General features: G+C 43.8%; 1 protein-coding gene across 4 annotated transcripts in view; it reads right to left on the minus strand.

Moving 5' to 3' along the window:
- Positions 1 to 21,581, minus strand: part of ATP11A (ATPase phospholipid transporting 11A) — a 267,235-nt gene that overhangs the window by 104,267 nt on the left and 141,387 nt on the right. For all 4 annotated transcript variants that reach the window (XM_050947517.1, XM_050947527.1, XM_050947547.1 and 1 more), the window contains exon 3: positions 7,797 to 7,886. In XM_050947517.1, the coding sequence (XP_050803474.1) occupies positions 7,797 to 7,886 (90 nt within the window). The remainder of the gene's footprint in view (positions 1 to 7,796; positions 7,887 to 21,581) is intronic.

Here is a 21,581-nt window from a genome sequence, read left to right on the forward strand (position 1 = left end):
CGGGAAGAAATGCTCTTGCAGAGACTGAGTCCAGTCGTGCTCCTATTTTACATGGAGGCTCAGGTGGGTGCTGGTAACAGTTTACTGTCCTTGTGGGTGACAAAACAGACTTTTCTTCATTTATACAAATGCCCAAGGTAGCCAGAGAGATCCTGTCACTGACATGACTTCCTCATGAGATTGGCCTACCAGAAGTCTGTTGTCCAGGTATGGGAACACCGTGTAGCCTTGCCACTCTATCTGGGCTGCTATCACCCCCCGGTGTAAAAGGGATTCTGCCACCAGATGAAAAATCAATTTTCGTCCTTGAAGGGAAATTGAGAATGGGGTTTGTGATAAGGGAAGGAGAGAAACTCATTGGAGTATCCCTGATGGATAATCTCCAGGACCCAACTGTCCAGGATGATCTTGTTCCAGCTGTGGGCAAAGAGAGTATAATGGCACCCATCTAAAAGGCTGTCTCTGGTATTTTCTTCCTCGGGGATGGAACGTACATCCCCAGGGACTGCAAAGTAGATCAAGTCCTTTAGTGACTGAAGGGATTCATCTGACTTTCCACTGAAAAGGTTGGACTCATTAAACGGGAAGTCCTGGATGGTGATTTGGACCTTTCTAAGAAACATTGACAAGTGTAGCCATGAGTCCTTTCACAATACAAGTCCTGGATACTGTGTCTGCAGCATCCACCTCTGCGTGGAGGGATACCTTTGCTACTAACTTCCCTTCATCTAGAAAGGACTGGAACTGGGTTGTCTATGGGAAGTTTATCTTTAAAGTCCACAAGCCTGGCATATGTATTAAAATCATATTTTGCTACCAATGCTTGCAGTTAGTTATGCAGAATTGCAGACATGTGGAGAAGACCTTTCTTCCCAGGAGGTCCAGTCTTTTTGAGCCTTATGTGCTGGGGTGGATTTCCATGACTGTCTGTACCACCAAAGAACTGGGGGTAGGATGAGAAAACAAGAAGTCAGCTCCTTTGGCAGGAACAAAATAATGTAGCTCTATCTTTTTTGGTGTAGGGTCATAAGATGCTGGTGTGTACCATACCACTTTGGCTGGCTCTAGCATAGAGTATAATTGGAAGAGCCATCTTACTCCATCCCTGTGGTTGCGAAATATCCAGGAGCTAGTGTGTAAGGATCTGAACCTCCACTATTGGGATCTGTAGCTCATTTCTGACCTTTTCTAAAAGCTCCTGGTACTGACAGTAGTCATTTGGCAGAAAAGTCAATGAAAGAATGACAGCATTGTCTGGGGTTAATGAAGACAATGACCGTACTGGAATCGTTGATACCAGTGGAACTAGTTCTGGCTCCTCCTCCTTGTACAGAGATGAAACTGGCTGGCGAGAAGGGGAGGAGCGGTGCAACTTCTGAAAGGGCTCCAGAGGCCTGTCATAAGGATCCCACAGGCCCCAATAAGTCCAGATGGCAGGATCCATCCATTGCAGTGGCTCCCAGGGGAATTGGTACCAGCAGTGCCTAGGAGGGTCATACCCGGAGATATGGCAAGTATGCTCTTTCAACTGTCTGTTGGGGCTCCTGTGCCCGAGCAGAGATACTGTGCAGCTATCTCTTCTGATTCCTCTGATTACAAAGACTGTTCCATTGGTAGCAGGTTCCAGGTCGTTCCTGCCCAATAGCTGGAGATGGAGCTGCTCCTGAGACATCACTAAAGATTCCTCCTCTGGAGAAAGAACATCCCTCAAGAGGGCAGGGCCGGAAAAAAGAGTGGAGACTGTGAGTAGGGGAGAAGTATGTGTTACATACGTCCCTGTATTGCTTGGGATCCAGGGAGTTCCAGGAGATATGGCTGAAGGACCCCGGCTCATTTGTTGAAGCCGAACATTCCTTAGGTGAACAAGGCAGTGCCAATGAGGAGTCTGCACCCACACTCCTAGATGGAACCAGTGAGCATCTGTCCTTTCATTTCAGAAGCACAGTCACTGTTGGATCTCTCTTTTTGCATGCCTTGCCCTCCAACCTGGGCATCTTTTGCAGAGCCACTTCCAGGGGTTCCAGACATCATGTCTCACCCAACCTGGACAGGGTTGGGGAGCAAACACATTTCCTATAGCCAGTCCTCTGTGAGGATCTGTCCTTGCACCCATGAGAGTGCCCTCTATTTTCATACAAAGCCCTGGAGGAAAAGTCCTTGGGCTTTAGGGTTAACTGTTCCACTCCAAGCCAAGTACTTGGAGGGGCACTGCTGGTCGGTGGAGGCCAATTTACAGGCAAGTCTGCTGGGCCTGGATCAGAGCGGGGCCTCATAGCCTCCTTCATCAGGAACTTCAGTCAGGGCTCCCAGGCCTCTTGAGTTCTGGGTGGAAAGGATCAGCAGACGTACATATCTCTGCAAGTGCAGTGATATGTACTTCTCCCAGACAGTACAGGCACTGTTGATGATTGTTGATGACGGAGAAGGACAAGGGCAGGAAATGCAATTCTTGATGCTCAGGTCTCTGGACATAGTCCTGGGACTGGAGATTTACCCCAACTGGGGGTGAGGGAAATACTCTATTCTAACCATAGACTATACTAACTACAAAATAGTTAAGGGTCTCTAACTGATCACCATATTTAGGGTCAGGAAGGAATCTTCCCTGAGATCAGATTGGCAGAGACCTTGGAGGGTTTTCGCCTTCCTCTGCAGCACGGGGGACGAGTCACTTGCAATTTCAACTAGTGTAAATGGTGAATTCTCTGTAACTTGAAGTCTTTAAATCATGATTTGAGGATTTCAGTAACTCAGCAAGAGGTCAGAGGTCTATTACAGGAGTGGGTGGGCAAGGTCCTGAGGCCTGCAATGGGTAGAAGGTCAGACTAAATGATCATGATGGTCCCTTCTGACCTTAAAGTCTATGAATCTATAAGTTAAAACAGACAAACTATTTACAAGTATTTTATGTTACAGTTTAAACATGGAGTGAAGGACACAATTCTGACTCTGCAACAGCAGTCAGTCTTCAACAAGTTAGATATCTGGAAATGTCTGAATCTTTATTCTCTGCTTTCAAACCTATGAGACATTTCAATGAAAAAATATTTTGTGGAAAAAAACGCTGAGCACATTCTTGTTGAAAAACCCTTGAACTATCTGGTTATGGTCCCCGCCATTAAAAAAAATCAAATGGAGCGGGCTTCCAATATTCCTTTTTGTTGTTGTTGTTGTTGGACCTTCAAATCTATCACTCTAGTTCTAGATTAATAAAAAATAATAATTCTGGATAAATATAGTGAAACCTACACTAAAGACCATTTTCAAATGGTTTGTCTATTTAGTTGTACCACAGGGGACTATTTTTTCTGATCTCTGATGCTCTCTTGAGGCAGGCTTCATTGCACAAGAAAAAAAATCCAAGAGGACTCACTCACTCACTCTTCTTTTATTGGTTTAATGTTAAGATGAATAATTATAGGGTTGGGAATGAGGAACTCAAAATTTTAATCAGAGTTCTGCCACTTGCCTGCTGTGTGACTTTGACCAAGTCAATTAATATTTTATTCTATATGCCCATTTCTAAAATGGGAATAACATTTACATACCTACTTTATAGAGGTGCTGTGATGATTAGTTAATGATTGCACAGTACTTTGAGCATATAACGTATTGTTTAAGTTTCAGAGATCAGTATCTGCTAAATATATGGATGTTCTTTCAAATGGTACCCTTTAAAATACCATATAAAACTCATTTCAAAGATTAGTAAGAACCTAACGGAATGAATCCTTGTTTTAATTGGGTAAAAGCTAGTGTTCTATCTTTTGGAAATATCCAAATCTGTCCCCATAGTGAAAGTAGTTAATTAGGGTAAATGCTTGCTATGGTGAAGGTGGTCAGGAACTTCGGAGGAAGAGATCCGGATCTGATAGAATTCAAGATGCTAAGGAAAAAAGAGGACACGAGAACAGCAAAACAAGACACTGGACTTCAGAAAGGTGGATTTCAACCAACTCAGAGAAATAGTAGGCAAAGTCCCATGGAAAGACTAATTAGGAAGTACAGGAGTTAAAGGGGACTGGCAGTTCCTATAAGATGTAATACTAGAGGCTCAACATCATGCTATTCCAATGCAGAGGAAAGTTAAGAGCTATAGAAGGCCAATGTGGTTGCACAAGAACCTTCTGAGCTATCTAAAAACCAAAATTGATACATACAGAGAATGGAAAGAGGGCCAAATCATCAAGGAAGTATACGTAGGAATAGCGCAAGTGTATGGACGAAATCAGGAAAGCAAAGGCAAACAATGAATTATAGCTGGCAAGAAATGTTAGAGACAACAAGAAGGGGTTCTTCAAATAAGTCAGACATAATAGAAAGATCAGGAATGGTGTGGGTCTGCTGCTTAATGGAGAAGGTAATTTGTTAACTGAAGTTGATAGGAAGTCAGAGCTCTCAATGCCTACTTTGCTTCAGTCTTCTTGCAAAAAACAACATGTGACTGGACAACTAGTCAAATTACTAAAGACAAGAAAGGGGAAGGGATGCAGATTAGGATAAGTAAAGAACATGTCAGATCTTCTGACCAATTTGAATTAGTTCAAGTCAGCAGGGCCTGATGCTATTCTCCCCAGGGTACTGAAGGAATTAGCTGAGGAAATCTCAGAGCCACTGGCAATAATATTTGGAAACTCATGGATTACAGGACTGGTCCTGGAAGACTGGAGAAGGGCTAACATACTGTCCACCTTTAAAGAGCGGAAAAAGAAGGAGTCAAGAAACTATAGACCAGTCAGCCTGACCTCAATACCTGGGAATCTACCAGAACAATGTATAAAACATTCAATTTGTGAATACCTGGAGAATGAAGGGGTAATCACTAGCAGCCAGCATGATTTACTAAGAATAAATCATGCAAAACCAGCTCGATTTCCTTGTTTGATAAGATAACTGGTTTGGTGAACATAAAATATCTGGACTTCAGCAAGGCTTTTGAGACAGTCCCACATGGCATTCTGATAAGCAAGCCGGAGAAATGCAGGCTCAGCTATATATAACTGGTTAAACAACCGCAAACAAAGAGTAACTATTAATGTCAGATTGTTGGAAGGTTTCAAGGGAGGTTCCACAGGTATCTGTTCTGGGTTTGGTGTTGTTTAACATCTTTATTAATTACCTGGATGTAGGAATAGAGCCTACTGATCAAGTTTGTAGATGACAAAGCTAGGAGGGCTTGCCAACACTTTGGAGGATAGAGCTCAAGTTCAAAGGGATCTTGATAAATTAGAGAATTGGGCAATAGACAATAAAATGAAATTCAGCATAGACGAATGTAAGGTGCTACACGTAGGGAAGGAAAACCAAATGCAGAATGGGGGATAACTGGCTTTGCAGCAGCACTGCTGTGAAGAATTTGGCAGTTGTGGCAGATCACAATCTCAACATGATTTCAGCAATGTGATGCTATTACAAAAAAAGCTAATGCGTGTTTAGGTTGCATTAAGAGAGGCACAACATGCAAGTCATGGGAGGCGATAGTACCACTCTACTTGGCGTTGGTTAGGTCTCCGCTGGAGTGCTGTGTCCAATTTTGTTTACCAAAGTATAGAAAGGGTGTTTGTAGATAAACTGGAAAGGATCCAGAGGTGAGCAACAAAGATGATTAAAGGGATAGAATGCAAGTCATATGAGCAAAGGCTCAAGGAACTGGGTATGTTTAGTTTGGAAAAGAGGAGATTAATGGGAGACATGATAGCAATCTTCAAATACTTGAAAGGCTTCCATAAAAAGATGGAGAAAACGTGTTCTCTCTTGCCACAGAGGGCAGGACAAGAGACAATGGGTTTAAACTATAGCATAGCAGATTAGATTAAATCTCAGGAAAAACAATAGGACAATAGAACAGACTGCTTAGGGAGGTAGTGGATGTTTCTTCACTGCAGCTTTTAAAAAGGAGGCTAGATAGACATCTGTCTTGGATGGTTTAGACAAGAAATCCTGCTTCTTGCCAAAGGGTTAAGACTAGACGACCCTTGCGGTTCCTTCTAACCCTATAATTCTATAAATTGTCTTCAAATGTAATACCTGTCTGTACTTTGGAAGGGTTTTTAAGAGCAAAATAAACACTTAATTAATCAAGTGTTAAAACATGTGGGTTGGAATGCTCACTCCTCCTTCTAGTCGTCAAGAAGTAAAAGGCTACAGGAACTGGAAATAAGACTTCACTAATTGTTAGCTGCAAAGTGGCAGCAAAAGGGCTTTCTTCATAGCCCTCACGACACTGCTATTTTTGTCCTAAGAGAAAATGCAAAAATACCAAACTGTAACTATTGCATTTAGATGGTAAGCAGGCAGAACACAGACTGGGGTCCCAGTGCAATGAGAAAAATCAAAAATGTTCTAAGAACCTACATAACTATTGCTTGCTACTGTCTAGACCAGTGGTTTTGATACTTTTTTCCTGGGGGACTCAGTTGAAGAAAATTGTTGATATCCGCGACCCGACGGAGCTGAGGATGAGGGGTTTGGGGTGTGGGAAGGGCTCAGGGCTGGTGCAGAGGGTTGGGGTGCACGGGTAAGGGCTGCAGGGTTGGGCTGGGAATGACGGGTTCAGAGTGTGGGAGGGGGCTCTGGACTGGGACAAGGAGTGAGGTGCAGGAAGGGGTGCAGGCTTTGGGGTAGGGCCAGGGATGAGAGGCTTGGGGTGCAGGAGGGGGTTCCGGGTTTCAGGGGGCCCAGGGCTGGGGTGGGGGATTGGAGTGTGGGGTTGTGGCGTGAATTTACCTCCAGAGGCTCCCAGTCAGTAGCGCAGCCAGGGTGCAGAGGCAGGCTTCCTGCCTGTCCTGGCACTGTTTGACTGCGCTGTGCTGGAAGTGGCCAGCAGCAGGTCTGGCTCCTAGGCGGAGGTACACAAGTGACTCCGCCCAGCTGTCACCTGCAGGCATCGCCCGCCCCCACCAGCGGAGCGGTGCTTGGGGCGGGGACAGCGCAGGAAGCCCCATGACCCCCCCGCCTAGAAGCCGGGCCCACTGCTGGCCGCTTCCGAGGCACAGCACGTTGTAGGAACAGGTAGGCACTAGCCTGCTTTAGCTGGGAAGCACCGCCGACAGGATTTTTAACATCTTGGTAGTGGTGCTGACCAGACCAACCCAGTGCCTTACATGCTGTGACCCAGTACTGGGTGGTGACCTGAACTTTGAAAAATGCTGGTCTAGACAAGTGAAGAAATATAAAAGGTCTTTCATTCCAAACCAGTGAATTTTCATTACATTTAGTGTATTTCAGTGCTCATTCAAGGTGCAAAATTACGGGACTTAAAAAGTGACAACCTATAATTACTCAAACATGTCAACATGCACAGTGACAGTGCAAGCTTACCCACTCTACCCTGTCAGTGTGCCTTGACCCAGGCCTGGAGGGACTACCTTTTGCTGATGGAGGATAATCCAGTTTCCATGCCCATTTAGACTATACCATTTATCCTGAATATTATCAACATGGATGCCAGTTAGTGCCAATTATGATGGTAGGTTTAATGAGGTGAAAACCTGTTTATTACAACAAAAAAAAAAACATTCAATACTAATCATCAGCTATAAGTAATTGCCATTTCCCACCATGATTGGATTCACACCAGCTCTAGAAACGTCTGATTCAGACTAGAAACAGTTGAAAAAAAGTCCCTTAGCATGTCACCACCCAATCTTTAAACCAATCAATATCAACCATCTAATTTCTTCTGCTACCAAAATTGGTGGATTGGAGGATGCAGGTGTTTGTTTTTTAAATCTTTCAAGCTTTATCTGAATTTTACATGTGTATATGAATCTATTTAAGAAATGGGAATGGCTTACCTGAACAAGAAAAATGATGAGAAAATAAAAGTTAGCTATCCGTCTGAACTGCTCAAACAAGTTCTTCGGTACAAAGTTCCAAAATGTATACTAAAAAAAAAAAAATATGTAAAGAGTATTTAAGTATTTACGATGATAATGCTGTTTTCTCTAATATCGCATGCGTTGCTACATCACTAACAGCACCAAAATACATACAAGTTCTTTTAAGAATCAAACAAGCTTAAAATTCACTAACTAAGTTTAAATATTAAATGCAAATTAGAAGACTTTTTTGTTAATTTATTTAGGCAAATATGCTTATATGGAATTGGCATTCGTGCATTCTTGAAATCATTCAGTTAATAACTGAAATTCTATCTAACATGGATACCTGAAGCAGAAGTCTAGCACTCCACAGTTTCATTCAGAAATATTTGACCTCTGGACATCTTGGTACTATGGACTGAAACATGATTTTATCGCAATGATACCCAAATATTTAGTTAAGGTACATTTAGTGGAAAGCCACTGAAAAACATTTAAAATATTAAAACAATAGCTTCTCATGCTGTATTTAATTAATCTCCATTTTGTTTTTCTCATTTATGCTAAACCTGCTTTGACAGCAAGTCAGGGACAAAACCAAAAGATATCAGCCCCCTTTATGTTCTTTGGTTTTGTTACAAATGCATCCCTCAGAACAATCAAGAGCACTAACACTTTATGGTTGTAAAACCTTTATTTAACTGTGTTATATATAGCAAAACTGTAATGAATATAATGTGACATACAAATTACAGAATATGAAAATGCTAATAAAAAGACTATATAAACTTGGAGATCCAGCATGGAGAGAAGTGGAGGCAAAAGAGGGAATGATGATGATGGAATCAAAAGCGGCAAAAAATGTCTGTGACTGTACACATGGGATTCAATTAAGTTGGAGAAGTAGAGCCGTTTATCTAAGAAGATGGCAGAACTGAAGGAGAGAACTAATTTGTAATTAAGTCAATCAGCCTGGTCATGAGATTTCTGCCAGAGATTCTCTTCAGCACAAAAGCCGGCACATAGGAGCAGATGTCAGCAGACAAGACGACATCAACCCTGGTGAATTGGAAGTCACAAAATGGCCAAGTAATAGGATGTAAGGGAGGAGGGAAGAGGTTGATGGGTGATGCTGAAAAGGAGACCAGCTGGTAGCTGGGTTGGATAGAGGGAACTCAGCAACAGAAAGAGCAGTGCTTGGTGAAGATCAAGTCAAGTGAATGACCATCCTAGGGAGTGGAAACAGGACTGCAGGTCAAGTGAAGATGTGATGGCAAGGAAATGTTCAGGTAAGGGGTTGGATAGGTCATCTACATGGGGGCAAAATCACAAAGGGTGAGTGTGGGAGACTATAAGGAAATAGAGAGAGAGTGTCAGAAGTCGAAATCAGAGAGGCAGGCTGATGGGGAGGAGTTGGGTGAATGGTAGACGGCAACACGAAGGGGAGGAAGAGTTGGATGCAGTGCTGTTCAAGAGAGAATTCATGGGAAGGGAAAAGGGAGAAGTTGGAAATGGCAGAAATGGAAGAAGAGAAGCCCAACACCCCCACTATTGTCTGATCCAGCCAGAGGAAAGTCAGGAGAGGCCTTCATAAAAGAAGACAGATGCAGAGGCAATGTGAGATGAAGAGATCCAGGAGCTGGAGGTAGGGAGATATCAGGACACTGTGTACGGCTGAGATCTTTTTAGAGATCGAGTGGGGGTTCCAGAGACAGCAAGAGAAAAGGAAGGAGGAGATGGGTAATAGGTGGGTGGGCATGAGGTTAGGAACGGTGGTACAAGAGGGGAAAAGGTGATGGAGAGGATTTGTGTGAAGGGAAGGCCAGGGATAGGAAAATGTCACAAGAGGTGACAAGGCAAAGGAGAATGTGGATGTGGGATCTGAAATCTGGATCTGTATTGGTGTGAGACTGGGGAAGATGGGGATGGAGAAGGGAAGAAGAGCAAGGAGACCTGGTGGGAACTTTATACGGGTGAGGGTAACATGTACAGGGAAATGGAGCCAGTAGGGAAGAGGAGTAAGGGGGAAGAGGATGGTAAGTGCAATGACGCAGAAGAGGGGTGCAGAGACAGGTGCATTGTGGAGGTGAATGCCTGGCTGCGAAGATGGTGTCACCAGGAGGGCTTTGGCTTCCTTAACCATGGGATGCTATTACAGGAAGGACTGCTAGGCAGAGATGGCGTTCACCTTTCAAGGAGGGGAAATACCTTATTTGGATACAAACTGGCTAACCTAGTGAGGAGGGCTTTAAACTAGGTTCGACAGCGACAGGTAAGCAAAGCCCACAGGGAAGTGGAGAACATGAAGACCTGGGAGATGGGTTGGAAATAGGAGGGAGCACGGGCTATAATGGCAGAGAGAAAGGAGGGTCAGGGCAAAACTGGGAGGCAAGATCAAATTAGTATCTTAGACGCCTATATACAAATGCGAGAAGTATGGGTAATAAGCAGGAAGAACCGGAAGTGCTAATAAACAAATACAACTATGACATTGTTGGCCTCACCAAAACTTGGTGGGATAATACACGACTGGAATGTTGGTATGGATGGGTACAGCTTGCTCAGGAAGGATAGACAGGGGGAAAAGGGAGGAGGTGTTGCCTTATACACCTCTACCTCGATATAACACAACCCGAAACAACATGAATTTGGATATAATGTGGTAATGCAATGCTCCAGGGGGACAGAGCTGCGCACTCCAGTGGATCAAAGCAAGTTTGATATAACATGCTTTCACCTATAACGCGGTAAGATTTTTTGGCTCCCGAGGACAGCGTTATATTGAGGTGGAGGTATACATTAAAAATGTGCACACTTGGACTGAGGTCGAGATGGACATAGGAGACGGAAGTGTTGAAAGTCTCTGGGTTAGGCTAAAAGGGGTAAAAAAAAAAAAAAAAAAAGGTGATGTCATGCTAGGAGTCTACTACAGGCCACCTAACCAGGTGGAAGAGGTGGATGAGGCTTTTTTAATCAACTAACAAAATCATTCAAAGTCCAAGAGTTGGTGGTGATGGGGGACTTCAACTATCCAGATATATGTTGAGAAAATAACACAGCGGGGCACAGACTATCCAATAAGTTCTTGGACTGCATTGCAGACAACTTTTTATTTCAGAAGGCTGAAAAAGCTACTAGGGAGGAAAAGCAGCAAAGGGTCTTGTGGCACCTTATAGACTAACAGACGTTTTGGAGCATGAGCTTTCGTGGGTGAATACCCACTTTGTCGGATGCATCACTAGGGAGGAAGCTGTTATAGATTTGATTTTAACAAATTGGGAGGAACTAGAGAATTTGAAAGTGGAAGGCAGCTTGGGTGAAACTGATCATGAAATCATAGAGTTCACATTTCAAAGGAAGGGTAGAAGGGAGTACAGCAAAACAGAGACAACGGATTTCAGGAAGGCGGATTTTGGTAAGCTCAGAGAGCTGATAGGTAAGGTCCCATGGAAATCAAGACTGAGGGGAAAAACAACTGAGGAGAGTTGGCAGTTTTTCAAAGGGACACTATTAAGGGCCCAAAAGCAAGCTATTCCGATGGGTAGGAAAGATAGAAAATGTGGCAAAAGACCACCTTGGTTTAACCATGAGGTCTTGTATGATCTAAAAAATAAAAAGGAGTCATAAAAAATGGAAACTAGGACAAATTACAAAGGATGAATATAGGCAAACAGCACAGGAATGCGGGGGCAAGATTGGAAATGCAAAGGCACAAAACGAGCTCAAACTAACTACAGGAATAAAGGGAAACAAAAAGACTTTTTATCAATACGTTAGAAGCAAGAGGAAGACCAAGGACAGGGTAGGCCCACTGCTGAGTGAGGAGGGAGAAACAGTAACAGGAAACTTGGAAATGGAAGAGATGCTTAATGACTTCTTTGTTTCGGTCTTCACCGAGAAGTCTGAAGGAATACTTAACATAGTGAATGCTAATGGGAAGGGGGTAGGTTTAAAAGAGAAAATAAAAAAAGAACAAGTTAAAAATCTCACAGAAAAGTTAGATGCCTGCAAGTCATCAGGGCCTGATGAAATGCATCCTAGAATACTCAAGGAGCTAACAGAGGAGGTATCTGAGCCTCTAGCTATTATCTTTGGAAAATCATGGGAGGCAAGAGAGATTCCAGAAAACTGGAAAAGGGCAAATATAGTGCCCATCTACAAAAAAGGGAAATAAAAACAACCCAGGAAACTACAGACCAGTTAGTTTAACTTCTGTGCCAGGGAAGATAATGGAGCAAGTAATTAAGGAAAACTGCAAACACTTGGAAGGTGGTAAAGTGATAGGGAATAGCAAGCATGGATTTGTAAATAACAAATCAAGTCAAACCAATCTGATAGCTTTCTTTGAAACGATAACGAGTCTTGTGGATAAGGGAGAAGCAGTGGATGTGGTATGCCTGGATTTTAGTAAGGCATTTGACACGGTCTCGCATGATATTCTTATCAATAAACTAGGCATATACAACTTAGATGGGGCTACTATAAGGTGGGTGCATAACTGGCTGCATAACCAGTCATGGTATAATTCCCCACTCTGAACCTTAGCGTCCAAAAGATGGGCTACCGGCATGAATTCTTCTAAGCTCAATTACCAGCTTAGAACCTGTAGTGCTGCCATCAACCAGGAATTTCAGTGCCTGGTACACTCTGGTCCCCCCAAAACCTTGCCCAGGGACCCCCAAGACCCAGACCCTCTGGATCTTAACACAAGGAAAGTAAACCCTTTCCCTCACCGTTGCCTCTCCCAGGCTTCCCTTCCCTGGGTTACCCTGGAAGATCACTGTGATTCAAACTCCTTGAATCTTAAAACAGAAAGGAAAATTCACCTTTCCCCCTCCTTCTCTTTCCCCCTCCCAGACTCTCCCCGAGAGAGAAAGTAATCCTAACACAGAGAGAGAAAAGTAACCTCTCTCTCCCCCTTCCCTCCTTTCTCCCCACCAATTCCCTGGTGGATCCAGACCCAGTCCCCTGGGGTTTCACCAAAATAAAAAAAACAATCAGGTTCTTAAACAAGAAACTTTTAATTAAAGAAAGAAAAAACAGTAAAAATTATCTTTGTAAATTTAAAAAATGGAATAGGTACAGGGTCTCTCAGCTATGGACACTGGGAATACCCTCCCAGCCTAGAGTATACAAGTACAAATTAAAATCTTTTCAGCAAAATACCAATTTGAACTCCTTTCAGCCAAATACAGATTTGAACTCCTTCCAACCAAATACAAATTTGCAAATAAAGAAAACAACCATAAGCCTAACTCGCTTTATCTATCTAGTACTCACTATTCTGAACTTATAAGAGCCTGTATCGGAGAGATTGGAGAGAAACCTGGTTGCACGTCTGATCCCTCTGAGCCCCCAGAGTGAACAACAACCAAAATCTAACAGCACACACAAAAACTTCCCTCGCTCAAGATTTGAAAGTAACCTGTCCTCTGATTGGTCCTCTAGTCAGGTGACAGCCAGGCTCACTGTTCTTGTTAACCCTTTCCAGGCAAAAGAGATATGAAGCACTTTTGTTCTATTAACTCTTACTTATCTATTTATGACATAACCCTACTCAGAGAGTAGTATTAATGGTTCCCAATCCTGTTGGAAAGGTATAACAAGTGGGGTTCCACAGGGGTCTGTTTTGGGACCGGCTCTGTTCAATATCTTCATCAACTATTTAGATATTGGCATAGAAAGTACGCTTATTAAGTTTGCAGATATCACCAAACTGGGAGGGATTGCAACTGCTTTGGAGCATAGGGTCATAATTCAAAATGATCTGTACAAATTGGAGAAATAGTCTGAGGTAAATAGGATGAAGTTTAATAAAGACAGATGCAAAGTGCTCCACTTAGGAAGGAACAATCAGTTTCACACATACAGAATGAGAAGAGACTGTCTAGGAAGGAGTATGACAGAAAGGGATCTGGGGTTATAGTGGACCACAAGCTAAATATGAGTCAACGGTGTGATGCTGTTGCAAAAAAAGCAAACATGATTCTGAAACCTGATTAACAGGTGTGTTGTGAGCAAGACACGAGAAGACATTCTTCCGCTCTACTCTGCACTGATTAGGCCTTGACTGGAGTATTGTGTCCAGTTCTGGGCACCGCATTTCAAGAAAGATGTGGAGAAATTGGAGAGGGTCCAGAGAAGAGCAACAAGAATGATTAAAGGTCTAGAGAACATGACCTATGAAGGAAGGCTGAAAGAGTTGGGTTTGTTTAGTTTGGAAAAGAGAAGACTGAGAGGGGACATGATAGCAGTTTTCAGGTACCTAAAAGGGTGTGTCATAAGGAGGAGGGCGAAAACTTGTTCACCTTAGCCTCTAAGGATAGAACAAGAAGTAATGAGTTTAAACTGCAGCAAGGGAGGTTTAGGTCGCACATCAGGAAAAAGTTCCTATTGGGGTGGTAAAACACTGGAATAAATTGCCTAGGGAGGTTGTGGAATCTCCATCTCTGGAGGTATTTAAGAGTAAGTTAGATAAATGTCTATCAGGGATGGTCTAGACAGTATTTGGTCCTGCCATGAGGGCAGGGGACTGGACTCGATGACCTCTCGAGGTCCCTTCCAGTCCTAGAGTCTATGAATTTATGAATCCAAGAGCCATGGGTAATTGGAAGATGGACAAGATTACAAAAATGTGTTACCTTGTTTTGAAATTGTCAGATGAAGAAGCTACAATTACAGGTGTATTAGATTACCTGGGATTCTGATTTTCGGTTTAAAATTAAATAATAGAAAAAAAACTGATTGAGAAATAAAATGAGAGTGACAAGTTTCCAACTAAATTCAAGTGCTGCTCATACTTTTGAGCTAAACTCAGCCTGCATCATTTTGCTTTTTGTGCTTTCAGCAGCACACTTGGTTGCACACAGGAACACAATGTTAAGTGGTGGTTCTTTTATATGTGGTTACAATCAGAGAGGGAATGTAGATTGCAAAAATAATTGAGACTTCCAAAAGCTTATGTTTTTATTTCATTGCTAACAAAACACCAATTTCTAATCAAATCTGTGAAATCACAATTCAAATAAACCTATAAAAATTTCTAGTCTGTTACAAGGCTTTAATGTAGCTACAAACACAAAAAATGAATAAAAATAAAAACTGAAAATCAAAATCTACTGCAACCAAGTGTAATGTGAAGTTAAAATTCCAGTTAAGGACAAAGAGTAACAAAAATAGAGGAGAAAGTCACTGCTTGAAAAGAAGCTACTGCTGCCAGTTCTGGTGATAATGCTTATAACCTGCTGAGGATTGAAAGTGATGAGGAGGCAGCGATGAGGGCATTCAGTTAGATTCATAAAATGATATATCAGAGACTGGGGGGAGAATATAAATCTTTGTCCACTTTTGCAGTTCTTATCTTTAGTCTTTTCATCTCTTAGGTGACATTTTTAAAGAGAAGAGAGCAAGATTTATTACCAACTCTTTAGCAACACTTAAAGAGGAGGGATTGCTAAAGAGAGGTTCTTTGGATTCCTGATCCCTGTTTGTCATCATCTTTGGTCACTGTTGCTCTATAAGCGGCAAAATCTGCAACTAAGTCATATATTCGAAAATGTAGTCTCAGGTAGGCCACCTGAAGTTTTACTTGAAACTCTATTTTCTACTATTTAAGCCCTAAAACCTGAATAAAGAACAGGAGTACTTGTGGCACCTTAGAGACTAACAAATTTATTTCAGCATTAAGCTTTTGTGAGCTACAGCTCACTTCATCGGATGCATAGAATGGAACACACAGACAGAAGATATTTATACATACAGAGAACATGAAAAAGTGGAAGTACCCATACCAACTAACAGGCCAATCAATTGAGATGAGATAGCAGCAGCAGGAGAAAAAAACCCTTTGAAGTGATAATCGAGATAACCCATAGATGGTGTGAGGAAAACTTAACATGGGGAAACAGATTCAATTAGTGTAATGACCCAACCATTCCCAATCTCTGTTTAAACCTAAGTTAACTGTATCTAATTTGCATATTAATTCAAGTTCAGCAGTCTCTCTTTGGAGTCTGTTTTTGAAGTATTTTTGTTGCAAAATTGCCACCTTCAAATCTGTCACTGAGTGGTTAGAGAGGTTGAAGCATTCTCCCACTGGTTTTTTAATGTTATGATTCCTGATGTCAGATTTGTGTCTCTTTATTCTTTTGTGTAGAGACTGTCCGGTTTGGCCAATGTGCATGGCAGAGGGACATTGCTGGCACATGATGGCATATATCACATTGGTAGATGTGCAGGTGAACGAGCCCCTGATGGCATGGCTGGTGTGGTTAGGTCCTATGATGGTGTCACTTGAATAGATATGTGGACAGAGCTGGCATCGGGCTTTGTTGCAAGGATAGGTTCCTGGGTTAGTGTTTATGGTGTGCGGTTGCTGGTGAGTATTTGCTTCAGGCTGGGAGGCTGTCTGTAAGCAAGGACTGGTCTGTCTCCCAAGATCTGTGAGAGTGAGGGATCATCTTTCAGGATAGGTTGTAGATCTTTGATGATGAGCTGGACAGGCCCAACAAAGAAAACAACAGAACACCACTAGCTGTCACCTTCAGCCCCCAACTAAAACCTCTCCAGTGCATCAAAGATATGATATTTAATTTTTTGGCACATAATCCTCCCAGGAGTAATAGAATCCTTTTGATGACAGCTGATTCCTCAACTTCCCACAGCCCATTTGTCCAAGCAGCTACCACCCCATCTTTATCTTTTTCCAAATTTCTCCCACTTCACACCATCAGATTCTCCCTCCCCTAATCTTACTGGATTCTTCCTGCTGCCTCCTATAACTTTTTATATGCTCATTCACCCACAAGAATCTCCAGGCTGTTGTGACACCCTCAACCCTGTGATCTCTCTATCTAACCTTCTTATGGTTCTCCAGCCACATCCTGAATTCTAGCCACCACCATTGTGGATTCAATCTCTTTATTAAAATTTTCAATTTTTTTTTCTTATAACAAGCCAAACAAATGCTAGGTACCGACATCTAAAATAAGTATAACTATACATCAGAGAAGACCAAGATATTTAAACAATATTTGGATTCCTACATATTAACAGCAATATTCCCAGCATATGGATTTTTACGACACAAACAAAATGTAAAGAAAATGTTTACAATTTCTTATGTAAGGTTCTCATGTTGCCAAAACAGCAAATGACATTTTCTTTTTTTTAACAAGTTGCCTGCCTTCAGCAGGATAGCGCAAATGCCAGCTGCAATTATACAGTTTATATTCAATATACTTTATCCATAAAGAGAAAGTGGTTCTGTTTTCAGAACTTCTGAATTTACACTTCTCAGAAATCAGAGGGGTAGCCGTGTTAGCCTGGATCTGTAAAAGCAGCAAAGAGTCCTGTGGCACCTTATAGACTAACAGACGTTTTGGAGCATGAGCTTTCGTGGGGTAAATACCCACTTCGTCAGATGCATGTAGTGGAAATTTCCAGGGGCAGGTATATATATGCAGGCAAGCTAGAGATAATGAGGTAGTTCAATCAGGGAGGATGAGGCCCTGTTCTAGCAGTTGAGGTATGAAATTTCAACTACTAGAACAGGGCCTCATCCTCCCTGATTGAACTACCTCATTATCTCTAGCTTGCCTGCATATATATACCTGCCCCTGGAAATTTCCACTACTTGCATCTGACGAAGTGGGTATTCACCCCACGAAAGCTCATGCTCCAAAACGTCTGTTAGTCTATAAGGTGCCACAGGACTCTTTGCTGCTGTCTCAGAAATGGAACTTGTCAAATGAAGTTTTGCCAAAGTAGAAAGCAGGCTACAACGGCTATAGTGAAGGTTGCATAACAATATCCATTGCAATCCATAATTTTGTGACTTTCAACTTTCAGTCTCAGTTCTGCTTCGTCTCGGCTCAACTGAATTTTTTTTTGCATAGTTTGAGCAAAAATGGACTACTGTTTTGAAATGAGGGAAACAGTTTGAGGGAAAACAGATTATTTAAAAAAAATCCTACTAGTTAATTTTGAATATCCTTATAATCTAAACAGCTGGGAGTTCTTACTTGCCAAGAAAATAATCTTCACAGAGAACACTGTTGCAGTTCACATCTTTATTCTGGAAGATGTATTTCAAATGCTCATCAGTTGGACAAGTCAAAATCACATACTGAACATACGCAGTAGAGATTTTCTGTCAGGATTTTTAAGCCCGTTGTGACAAAGTTCCTCCTCTACCTTGGTGGGTCCTGCTCTTATTGGCAGATTTGCTCACCTCAGTGATCTCCCCCACAATCTGGATCAACTCCTCCGGTGTCTGATCAGGAGTTGGGAGGTTCGGGGGGAATCCAGACCTGCCTTCTGCTTCGGGTTCCAGCCCAGAGACCTATGGATTTGCAGCTGTCTGTAGTGCCTCTTGTAACAGCTGTGTGACAGCTACACCTCCCTGGGCTACTTCCCCAAGGCCTCCTCCAAATACCTTCTTTATCCTCACCACAGGACCTTCCTCCTGGTGTCTGATAATGCTTGTACTCCTTAGTCCTCCAGCAGCACACCCTCTCAGTCTCAGCTCCTTGTGTCTCTTGCTCCCAGCTCCTCACACGCACTTCCTCTCCTCTGGCTCCTTTTCATCTGACTGGAGAGAGCTCCTTTTAAAACCCAGTGCCTTGATTAGCCTGCCTTGATTGGCTGCAGGTGTTCTAATCAGCCTGTCTGCCTTAATTGGTTCTAGCAAGTTCCTGACTACTCTAGTGCAGACCCTGCTCTGGTCACTCAGGGAACAGAAAACTACTCACCCAGTGACCAGTATATTTGCCCTCTACCAGACTCCTGCACCCCACTGGCCTGGGTCTGTCACATATCCCTCCCCCCTGCTCAACACCAAGGGGTTGGGCAGCTTGGGAAGCCAGACAGTGCACACGTGACAAGCCATCAGCATTGCCACGATGGCTCCCAGCTCTGTGTTGCACATGGAACTGGAAAGGTTGGAGGGATAAGAACCACCTGGTCACCCTTGTGTTCTTCTCCTTGTTCCGCTGCATCCATTGGAGAGGGGTATGGTCGGTCACGAGGACAAGTCTGCACCCGAGCAAGTGGTAGCACAATGCTTCCATGGCCCATTTTACGGCAAGGCACTCCCTCTCCACCACTGCATATTTTTGTTCCCTCAGAAGGAGTTTCCTACTGAGGTAGAGAATTGAGTGTTCCTCCTCCCCGACCATCTGTGATAGAACGGCCCCCAACCCTACTTCCGATGCATCCGTCTGCAGGATAAATTTCTTGGTGAAATCAGGGGCTATTAGGACAAGGGTACTGCAGAGGGCAGTCCTTAGGTCTGTGAATGCTTGCTCTGCTGCGCCAGACCACCTCACCAGATCAGGTCCACGGGCTTCCACTAGGTCAGTCAGGGGGCTTGCACTTGTGGCAAAGTGGGGGATAAATCGTCGGTAATACCCCACTACACCTAGGAATGCCCGAACTTGCTTCTCGCGACGTGGTTGTGGTCAATTTTGGATGGCCTCCAACTTGTTCACTTGGGGTTTTACCAGACCTTTTCCCACAATGTAGCCAAGATATTTGGCCTCCGTAAACCCTACAGCACACTTGGCAGGGTTTGCTGTAAGGCCAGCTCGCCTGAAAGTATCAAGGACTGCCTCCACCTTCTCTAGGTGACTTTCCCAGTCTAGGGTATGAATGACCACATCGTCCAAGTAGGCAGCAGCATAACTGTTATGCGGGCGTAACAGCTTATCCATGAGGCGCTGGAAAGCAGCTGGGGCCCCATGTAGTCCAAAAAGGAGGACATTATATTGAAAAAGACCCTCTGGTGTAGAGAACACAGTCTTTTTCTTTGCGTCTTCCACAAGGGGAATCTGCCAGTACCCCTTTGTCAAGTCTAGAGTAGTCAAGTACCAAGCATTACCCAGATGGTCCACTAGCTCATCTATGCGAGATATGGGGTACGCGTCAAACTGGGATACTTCATTTAGTCGCCGGAAGTTGCTGCAAAACCTTGTGGTGCCATCAGGTTTGGGCACCAGCACGATTGGGCTGGACCACTGACTGTGGGATTCTTCGATGATCCCCAACTCCAGCATTTTTTTACTTTTGCTTTTATTTCCTCTCTTTTGGCCACTGGCACCTGATAGGGCCTCATTGTTATTCTGGCCCCAGGGTTCGTGACAATGTGGTGATACGTCTTGGTTGTTTGACCTGGTTTTGTCGAGAACACATCTTGGTTCCGGAAGATCATCTCAGACACCTCATTCTTCTGGTCTGGTGTTAAATCAGGAGACACTCTCACCTGTTTGGAAGGCTTGTTTTCCTGGGTTAGGTCTTTTCGGATAGTTATGCACGCCTCTTGTGCATGCCAGGGTTTCAGAAGGCTGCTGTGATAAATCTGTTCTTGTTTTCGGCATCCTGGCTGCCGCACCTTCTAGGTTACTTCCCCCACGGGTTCAACCACCTCATAGGGCCCCTGTCATTGGGCCAGAAGCTTTCTTTCTGCTGTGGGTACCAACACCATCACCCGATCCCCTGTTGGAACTGTTGGACTTTTACCTGGCAATTGTAATAGGTTCTCTGGGCCTCCTGTGCCTTTTCCAAATGTTCCCGTACAATAGGAGTGACACAGGCTATCTGGTCTCGCATCGGTATTAAATGTTCTGTTATATTTCTGCCCTCATTGGGTTCCTCTTCCCAAATTTCTTTGGCAATATCTAGTATGTCACGGGGGTGACGTCCGTATAATAACTCGAATGGGGAAAACCCAGTTGAGTCCTGAGGTACCTCCTGGATAGCGAACATAAGGTAGGGCAGTAGTGTTCCCCTGAATTTCGAGTTTTACTGGGATGGTGGGGTAATAACCAACTGTCCCATGGATGCATGTTATCCCCGTATGCTTAGCCCGCAGCAACTGACTACACTTCACAAGCTTCCCTGAGACAAGCGTGATAGCACTCCCCGAATCGACCAGTGCTGTGGTTTCTACCCCATTTAGCTTTACTGGTCTGGTATACATACGTGGGGTTAGTGAGACCCCCCACAAGGTGGATTAGGGAGCATGGGTCTGCCCAGTTCCCCAGGTTACATTGCATCGGCTCCTCAGCATTGGGACATTGTGCAGCTATATGTCCCCATTCCCCGCAGACATAACATCTATATGGAGCCCTAGGCATTCCCCGGTCTCTTGGTTTGGGCAGTCCAACCTCATGATCCTCTTCTCTCTCAGTGCTCTGACTCTTTGTGGCTTCTGGTGAGCCTTCAGCCCCTCTCTTTTTCCACCTGGGCTCTCCTGGTGGCCCCATCACTCGAGCTCTAGGGCTTAGTGCTGCTAGTTTAACCCGAGGTGCTTCTTCCTTAACTGGTCGGGTCAGCTTCCTCGCTGTCCTTCGCCTCTCTACCAGTGCAACAACCTCATCATCGGTGGAGGGTTCGTTCTGGCTTACCCAGGTACGAAGGTCTGGCGGTAGTCCCCTCATGTATCGGTCAATGACCAGAACCTCTAGTATCTCTTCTGGACTCCGGGATTCCGTTCGCATCCACTTTCGTGTGAGATGGATGAGGTCATACAATTGGGACCGCAGGGTTTTATTTTCCTGGTACCTCCACTCGTGATACCGCTGGGCCCGCACTTCAGTCGTTACTCTGGATCTGGCCAGAATCTCTGCTTTCAGCTGCGGGTAGTCTGCTGCAGCCTCTTCAGGCAGATCATAGTAAGCCTTCTGGGCCTCTCCACACAGGAATGAGGCAAGGATGCCAGACTACTGATCTCGAGGCCAGGCCTCCCATAGGGCTGTCCTC

The sequence above is a fragment of the Gopherus flavomarginatus genome, chromosome 1 (assembly GCF_025201925.1).
Source record: "Gopherus flavomarginatus isolate rGopFla2 chromosome 1, rGopFla2.mat.asm, whole genome shotgun sequence".
Lineage (NCBI taxonomy): Eukaryota > Metazoa > Chordata > Testudines > Testudinidae > Gopherus > Gopherus flavomarginatus.